Genomic DNA, 9,224 nt, shown 5'->3' on the forward strand with positions numbered 1-9,224 from the left:
GTGTGCGTGTGTATGCGCCCTGCGTGTGCGTGCGCATGGTGTGTGTGTACGCGCCCTGCGTGTGCGTGCACATGGTGTGTGTGTGTATGCACCCTGCGTGTGCGTGCCCATGGTGTGTGTGGGTGTGTGTACGCACCCTGTGTGTGTACGCACCCTGCGTGTGCGTGCGCATGGTGTGTGTGTGTGTGTGTGTGTGTGTGTGTGTGTGTGTGTGGTGACTCTAGGCAGACCATTAATGCATGAATCTGCCAGGAGGGGAGGAAACAAAGGGACCCGGGGTCAGAATTTCCTGACATCCTGTAAGTGCTTCTCACAGCAGGGCTGTGTCCCTGTAGAACCCACACATTCCAGCTGACTTGCCAATGCAGGCTTCAGAGGACAGTCTCTCAGGTCTAAGGGACCTGAGAAAGGCACCTTACCTAACTCTCCGCTTTCCCCCACGGCCCCTGTTGTCATCTGTCATGGAGAGCAGTCTGCATCCTGTTTTAATCTGATCAAGCCATCACGCAGTAGCGCTCGTTGGCCAGTGGCTGGTTTATTTGGCCAGTCTTGGCCATCAAGGAGGTCTGGAGGCCCATGAAGGGAACATTTACCTTTTTCACAATTTTGGCAAGGCCAGCACCAACAGCAATGTTCTTGGTGTGTTCAGAGTCTCCTGGACCCAAGAGTCAGCAGGGACATACCCCTCCTGGGAGTGGGAATAGCATGGCAGTCTCCTGGCCTTTGCCCAAAAGTCTTGCAAAGGACAGCTTATTGACATGAGTAAAGTTGGAGCTGTGGGGTTCTTCCCCTTCCTCGGCACTACCCCCCAGCCTGGCCATCCCCAGGACTGGAGGGATCTGCAGCCAGGCTCCTCGTCATTTGCCATCCAACTTCAGAGGCAAGTCTGAACAGAAAGAACATCTGGAGAGGTTGATGGGTTTGAGATGGGCCCCTGCAGGATGGGCCCCTGGAAGACAGGAGGAGGGAAATGGAAGATGAAGAAGAACTGAGGGCCAAGAGGGTCAGGGTTCACAAGAGCCGAGAGCATAGGGCTAGATGAAGACCAGACTGTCCAGAAAGAAGTTCTCAGCGTCTTCAGGAAGGTCCAAGCAAAGTGCGCTAGAGCCAGGTTACAGGGATGGAAGAGGGAACATGCCACAAAGATGCCACGGACTCACCAAGTTTGTCAATAGAAGACATGAAAACGTCTAGAAGGTAGCTAGAAAAAGGAGTGTTGTGTGTGTGTGTGTGTGTGTGTGTGTGTGTGTGTGTCCCACAAAGAATGAGGGTCTCACTGTGGAGTGATGTTCCAGAGGAGCAGAAACCCTTCCCGAAAGATTTCAGAGCTTGTCACATAAAGAGGGTGCCTCAGTCAGCGCCGTCCCATCCTGAGCACACTAAAAATGTGGCGTCCACGACCACCCCATGCCCGGATGCTCTCTGATGGTGAAACCTTAATGGGAATGCTGATGCCCTTTTGTCTTAACTGCCCGGCCCTGTGCCCTAAAGGGGCTCCTCCCTCTGCAGCTAAAATCTGGGTTTGGGCAGGAGCTTTGGGAATCACAGCTCTGGGGCTGAGGACAGTGGATGACTCTCAGACTGCCTGTTTTAGAGCTGTCTGGTCTCGAGGATCCCCTCCTTGGCCCTCTGTGTCCTGACTTGAGTTTGTGTTTCAGATATTAAGGAGAGGACTATGTGCTGGCGTATCTGTGGGGACGGGACCCATGGTCACAAGAACGGGGACCATTGTAGATGCTCGGTTCTCCCTCACCTCCCCAGGGCCTCCCTCCTGCTCTCGCTTCCTCAGGGCTCACAGCACAGAGCCCCTCTTGGCTTGGGGAGGTTCCTTCAGCAGCAAGACAGCAGAAGCCATGCAAGTGTGCAGGGCTTCTAGAATGCCCTTGCCAGCAGAACCAGAGAACAAGGCTCGTGGGCTGCTTTTGGCCCTCCTCTCTTTACGATTCTGCTGTTTTCCAGCCTGCGCGGATGTTAGGGAAGAAAGTGCCAGGGCCGGTTTCCATGGAGGCTCCCCAGGCTTTTGCTCAAATTGGGGCCTGAGGGAGGAGCCGAGAGGAGGCGGAAGGGCAGAGAGTGGGCAAGCTGGGGCAGAGCGGGCTGTCAGCCAAGCGAAGGAGCTGGGGTGGCTTCTCAGGGACATGGAACCACTTGAGCAGCTGTGTGACCATGATGTGACTTACCCTGGGGGTGGTGCGGGGGACTGCCCAACATGGCAGGCAGCAAGGACAGCCCCCGGCAGGCTACAGCCGTAGTCTGGGTGAGGTGGTGGTGGCTGGACCAGGGTTCCCACGGTGCTTGTGGGGGTGGGGTGCAAAGGTCACCTCTCCAAAGGGAGGAAGGTCGTAGACAAGCTCAGAACGCAACTTGTGTAGAAAACACAGATACGGTTACGTTACAGCATCCTCACCGCAAAGAGCTCAGTGACTTTTACAGAAGCATTTTCAAAGGGATTGTGTGAAAACAAGATTCCTGTTGTCAAATAATCTTGGGAAACCCTGGGTTGAATAAGTGTAGGTGGTTTCTTTAGTGTGAAACTTCATATGGTGTTTAAAGAGCCAGTGGGTGATTTCAAGGCCCAGGGGCACAGGGTGAAAGATTATAGAGCATTGATTGCAGTACTTACACCACAGGATGATTTTTATTTCAAAGCATCTTGTGGGGCTCTTGCTCCTTGGAACATATTTTGGGAAATGCCGACCCACAGGAACAATTACATAGCGTGGCTCCTGAAGCCTTCCACAAATGTCCTCTGGCCTCATCCCTCCTTAGAACACCTGCTCTGGCTCGGAACGTCCTCTGAATCTTTGCCCATGCCCTTCCCTCTGCCGCATAAACCCCAAGCCGTCCTTCCTGGGTGAATCCTGTTCAGGACTCACCGTGCAGTGGGAGAAGCCCCATCTCTCAGGTTCCTGTAGCTGCTTATCACATAAAATGTAATTCTTTGTTTGTGTATCTGTCTTCCCTACAAGATGGCCAGCTTCTGGAAAAGGGTCATGTACCTTGTTAATCCTTTTAAATCCCCCCATCATGTCTGCTGTCTAGCTGGTGCCTGATGAACAAATGAAGCAATGGCGGGTATTGACGGACCTGTAGGAATTACCAGATGGTTCCAGAGTTGGGGACTGCCCCGAGTCCCTCCTTTTGTACATGTAGATAGCAATCTGTTCTATCTGTTCATAAATCCAGGCCTGGCTTTCTTGTACACGCACACCCCAAAACTAGAGGTTTATTTCAATTCCTCGCCCTGAATTCTGGGTCCTTGTAGCCAGTCTCTATAAATTAAAAGTTTCTTCAGAAAGGATATCGAACTGGGCGCCTGGGTGGCTCAGTTGGTTAAGCGACTGCCTTCGGCTCAGGTCATGATCCTGGAGTCCCTGGATCGAGTCCCACATCGGGCTCCCTGCTCGGCAGGGAGTCTGCTTCTCCCTCTGACCCTCCCCCCATCTCATGTGCTTTCTCTCTCATTCTCTCTCTCTCTCAAATAAATAAATAAAATCTTTAAAAAAAAAAAAAGGATATCGAACTAAAACTTCTGTTATAAGTAGCCTCTGGCTTGCTTCTAAAAGGAGTAACTAAAGTATGGGAATTCTCTATTGCTTTTTCTTGCCCTACGAAGTTTTAACGGGTCCCTTAGTAAGTCAGACAAATACCTTAATTCGTTCAACACAGCCAGATCTGGAAGTTTCTGCCACTTGGTTCCACCCACTTCCCCTCTCCAGGTGTGTTTGGAGGCAATCCATGGCACAGGGAAGCCATGATGAGCTGAGAGAGAGAGAGAGAGAGAGAGAGAGAGAGAGAGAGAAAGAGAAGCCGGCCATGCCATCAGCTGGCGATTTTTGTATGAGTCTGATTACCAAGAAGTCAGCCTAGCATGGCTGCCAACGCGTAGTGAGTACTGAATAAATCTGTGCTGAGTCAGGACAGGATTGTGCAAATAGAGAGCTTCCTAGGATGTTATATGACACAACTTTCATGAACAAACCATATGCCCGTGTTCCAATTTAAATAGAAAAGTGTCTCCAAGATGCAGTAGGGCTGACTTGAAGTCATCACACTTGAGTTCATCTCTTGGCCCCTCCAGGTGGGGTTCCTGGGCCAGTGGCATCAGCGTCCCCTCAGACCTCCTTAGAAATGCAGGATCCCGGACCCCACCCCGGACCTACTGAGCCCAAACCAGCATTTTAACAAGATCCCTGGGTAATTTGTATGCACCACTCCCATCCGAGGGGAAAGATATTTAAGAAAAGACCCCACTGGGTGATATTTGGTGGAATGAATGGATGGTTCTACTTGAGGGAGGTCGTGAGGGAGGATGGACAGATGAACATAAGGTGATGGGCTAGAAAATTATACTAATTTGAGGTTAAGGATAAAAAGATCCAGTTAGTAAAATTCCACAGAGCTAAGCTTTCTAAAAATGGAAATGTGTGAAAAAGTTCTACAAGGTTCTCTTTATTCCGTTGTATTAGATTCCTGGGGCCACCATAACGAACGGCCACAGACTAGTGCTTAAAACAACAGAAATATATTCCCTCGCATTCTGGAAGCCAGAAGTCCAAAGTCCAGGTAGGTGTCAGCAGAGTAGGTTCCTTCTGGAGCTTGTGAGGGAGGATGTGCCCCACGCCTCTCTCCTGGCTTCCCAAGCTGGTTGTCAATCCTTGGCCTTCCCAGGCTTGCACATGTCCTGCTCCAGTCTCTGCCTCTGTTGTCACGTGGTATTTCTCTGGTGTGCCTGTATGTTTTCTCCCCTTCTTGCATAGACACCAGGGTGTTGGGTTAAGGGGCCATCCTACTTCAGTGTGACCTCATTTTGATTACATCTATAATAACACTGTTTCCAAATAAGGCCATGTTCTGAGGTTCCGGGAAGGATATGCCTCTTGGAGGGGACACTATTCAACCTAGTACATCCGTCTAACAAGAACAAAAGAGGTGAGTGCAGTGGGGATCATGCTGGAGAGATGTCAGGCTCCTTGAGATTCGTGGTCTCCTCTACTCCTGCTGGTGGAACATGGCACATGGGGCTTGCAAGCGGTACCAGAGGCAGGAGAACCTGTATTCCCCATTGCTTGGTGGTATAGGAGAGCTTTATGTCCTTTGAAACACTCTGGGTTAATTGATCTAGGAACACGAAGGATGTTGCCCTGTTTTCTCTTAAGGCATCGGCCACGGCTGTGATTTTGAGGGAATAGGGAGTGATGGCAGGAGCCCGGCATCCCTGACTGAGACCATAACTAAACTGAGAAAGGAGAAAGATTTTTAATTTGGCAGATGGTAGGTAGCCCAAAAGATCTATACGTGAGCTAGGTAAGGGATGGAAGTTCATTATTGCATGACATGCCAAGTGGAAGGTCCAAAATGAGACTCAGAGAGAAAGAGAAGTTCAGAAATGTGATCTGGAGACCCTCTGGGCTGAGGTGAGGCAGCTCTGAGGATGGGGCTGGTGTCCATTTTATCCTTGACCTTTACTGAAGAGCCTCCCCTGGACAGGGATGTTGGGAATCAGGTAGTGTCCTGGGAGAGATCACAGTCTGTGTAGAGATGTGAGGCATCCCCTGAATTCTGAGAAGTGGATGTAGTTCTCCTAAAGATACAGGGGAGATGTTGGAGATATTTCTTCTCGTGGTGGGGCTAGGGCCGGGGAGGGCTCCACAGAAAGGCACTTGAGCTGGTGGCTGAGAAAGGGGCTCCTAGACCAAGCAAAGCAGCCTTCCCTCTAAGGCCTCACCAGGCCCATGGCCGCCTATGGTAAAAATCAGCCCCAGTCCCTGCTGCCCTACTTTGGCTTTCCAAGAGGAGTCTAAAGAAAGAGGGACATAGAGAAAAGAAGGGGCCAGATTTCTGGGAACAGGCCTGGGCTCCCCAGGGCCAGTCAGGAGGGCAGACCCTGCTGCAGAGACTAGATGTTGTCCGAATGTTTAAAAGCCTCAAGGCAGCCTGAGGCAGGTGACCACGACTTCTTTCCAGACAAGGAAGCTGCCCCTGCCCATGACCTTCCTAGTTTGTGTGAGGAGCGAGGCCTCCCTCCAGCAGAAGGATGGGCTCGGGCTCTCCAGCATGTCTGCCAGGCACAGGCTGAGGCTGCCTCGAATCCTGCCTGCATCCTACCCGCATCCTGCCCGGGAGCACTCAGGCACCAGAGGGACGCAGTGGGCCTGACATTTCAGCGTTTCTCACGGTGCCCTACAGAAGATAAGACGTATAGATGACGTGGTTGGCAGTGGAATTTTTTCTGCCCTGCTGGATTCTACTCCTGTCTCCAGCTGACTTTTCCTTCAATGAGGGAGCTTGGCTTTTAGGAACCGAGTCATTTTTCACAAGCAAATGGACTGTGGGTTCCCCGGGGGGGGCAGAGCGTTCCCTTGCAGGGAGGAGGAGGAGGGAGCAGGCTGGATCTGTAACAGATTCGTCAAGTTAGAGCTGCTGCCTGATGCTCTGGCCCCACGGATGAAAGGAACCTTTTACTCCCTTAACAGCTTCAAACCCAGCTCGGATTTCATAGGGAAAAGCATACAGTCCTGGTCCCCATTCATTCCAGGTTTGTTCACTTTTGTGGTTTCTACCAGCCAATGAAAGAGACCGGATTTCTTGTTTGTCCTATTAATCAGATGTGCTCAGAGCTCTTTCCCACCCAGCAGGGCTGGTATCGTGGGCATGCTATCTGTGTGGTCCGCTGAGACCTGTGCTCAGAAGGACCCTGGGCTTCATTGAACGCGGGCTCGACTGTTGTTGTCTCAAAAGTCTTCATAATTTTTGAACATGGTGCTCATGGTTTCCTTTTGTACGGGGCCCTACAAATTATGCTGACTGTTCCTTATGCCAGGCTCACCCCTGCTCCCCCATTTACCTCCCTCACTCTTCAATCCTGGCTTGAGCATCCCTTTCACAGGATGGAATGCTATAATATTGATCATTAAATAACTTGGTCAACACTAACTGAATCTGTACAGCATGTCAGGCACTGAGCTAGGTGGTCTGTGTGGATTTTCTCATTTCATCCTCTCAACAACCTGTCAAACAGCTTTCTTGGTGGGTGGGGAGATTGGGGGCCTGGAAACTTGTCCCCTCAAGGAGGACACTAACCTTCTGTGATTGGGATGTGAAAGAAGTCATTTACAGTTTGACTATTAAATGTCCCAACTCAAAGGAGCAACCCTTGAGACTACTCCGAGGCAGGTCAGCGCGGTCCCTTCTAGAGCCCACCAATGACAAAGGCCGATATTCTTTTCCTGCTGGGGAGCGGGGGTGGGGGGCGGGCGGGGTGACACAGGACAAAGCTGAGCTGCGTCCTAATCTTGGCTCTTGTACCAACTTGCTTAGTTTTCTTGGCTGGTGCCAGAATCTCTGGGCCTAAATTCCTTTAACCATAAATCAAAAGGTCTAAATAATTTCTTCCAGCCCCAAAGTTGTAGAATTTTTTATTTGGAACCTCTGGGTGGGATGGGGTAGCTTTCAGACCACCAAGAGATCTAATTTTTATCAAGCTGGTCCGGCACTAGTCACTATGAAAGGAAAAGAGCAATAACATGCTGTTTTATTGGAACCATAAGCATCTAGAAGACTTGTGTAATCCCAGGCCTTGGGTCTGTACTCTGCATGCCAGTGGGTCTTTGCCTTTGCTCACTCCCACAGGGTTTGTTTCTCCTGTCAATAGTTGTGACAAACATTTGGACCTTCTTGTCTAGAGTGGGAATCAGTATATTTTCCATGTACCATTAGTCTCCCCTGTTAAAGCTGGTGAAGTGTCCTGTTTTTAAAAAAGTCTGTGTCCTTCTACCCAAACTCACAGGTACAAAGGATTTAAAGGCAACTGCTCCATGACCTTCATCGACCAGTTCAAAGCACTACACCAGTGTAACAAGTATTGTAAAATGCTGGGGCTGAGATCACTCCAAAACATCAGCCAGAGACAGAAGGAGCCACGTGTCAGTAAAAGCAAAAGCAAAACTCAGCCCAACCCCACAACCGTCAAGATGGCGCCCGGGCCCCCCACGGCAGGAAGGAAGACCTCGCGTCCCCTGTGAACTGATGGCCGCCAGCTGGCAGCACCCAGCCTTGTGGGCGGAAGTCTGAGGACACTCAAGAGAGAACGTGTAGCCTGTGTCACGCACAGCGGTGTGACCGTCCCGTTTCCCGCTGCCCTGGCGCCACCTTGCTTCCAAACGCATCACCTGCTGGCATCCCTGAAACGACTTCCGGGCAGGATTAGTGACCAGACGTGGGGAGAGACAGAATCAGCTGTCACTCCCAGAAGACAGTCCATCTTTGTGCCCACCGTTAGCATGTTTACCAACTTCACGTTCTTTGTCTATTTGTATGTTTGCACGTGGTTGTGTTGTCAAGGACTTGGTGCTGAGCAGGGTCTGTCCACAGCCCAAACCCTCCCGGCCCCCTCTTCCTAACCTGGGGGTTTCTAGATGCGCCCAGCTGCTCTATACACAGAAAACATGAATTCTTCCATTGGGTCAAGTCATCAGGCTAGTGTTGAATGTTCTGTTATTGCCAGAGGTGGCTTCTAACACACAAGGCCGTTTCCTTCATTCTTTACACATCCGGCTAGCATTCTGTGTTTAATTAAATTCATATTTAAACAAAAAGTGTGAGATGCATAGATTGGCACAGACACTTGCTCTTCAGAATCTGTGCTGTATTCTGCCTTCCCCCAGGATTAATACTTTGATGATCTCCTACTCAGCTTACTGGAGCACGACATCGATGCATCTGTGTTTTCTCCCCATTCCTACATCCCAGCGAAGGTTCCATCAGGCTCCGCTCTCTAAAGCCAGGGCCGACCCCGCCGTAGGACACGGGAAGATGGTGCAGAGCCTGGCTGGGGCACCCCAGCTCACGGGGACCCCCACCGCTCCCCACAGCCCACAGTGTCTCCTTCCCGGCCAGTGGGGGGGGGGGTCCCACACGGGTATAGGGCAGAATGGTAGCAGCCGTTCACATCAGGCAAGAAGAAAGGACAGAAAGACAGCTCGGGGATGGTTGTATACACCCCAGAGTGGGAGAGAATGTCTGCCCGCCCCACTGGTTTGTTGTGGTGGTTGTCAAATTAACAGACTAGTTTTGAGAGCAGTTTGGGGCTTACAGAAAAATGAGTGGCAAGTACAGAGGGTCCCCATGTGCTCCCTCACCCCCACCCCGCTGTTTACCCCTATTACTGTCATCATGCATCTGTGTGACACGTTTATCACACTCGAGGAGCAAATGTACACTGT

General features: G+C 51.0%; 1 protein-coding gene across 1 annotated transcript in view; it reads left to right on the plus strand.

The window, feature by feature from the left end:
• The window catches only part of ALPK2 (alpha kinase 2), a 120,888-nt gene extending 112,291 nt beyond the window's left edge, over positions 1-8,597 (plus strand). Inside the window, 1 exon segment of the mRNA XM_073898124.1 lies at positions 7,790-8,597. Coding sequence (XP_073754225.1) covers positions 7,790-8,024 — 235 coding nt within the window. The 3' untranslated portion in view covers positions 8,025-8,597.
• Positions 8,598-9,224: the final 627 nt, after the last annotated feature.

Source organism: Callorhinus ursinus, unplaced genomic scaffold, assembly GCF_003265705.2.
Source record: "Callorhinus ursinus isolate GAN/ISIS: 27379988/994484 unplaced genomic scaffold, GSC_fseal_2.0 scaffold11, whole genome shotgun sequence".
NCBI classification, from domain to species: Eukaryota; Metazoa; Chordata; class Mammalia; order Carnivora; family Otariidae; genus Callorhinus; species Callorhinus ursinus.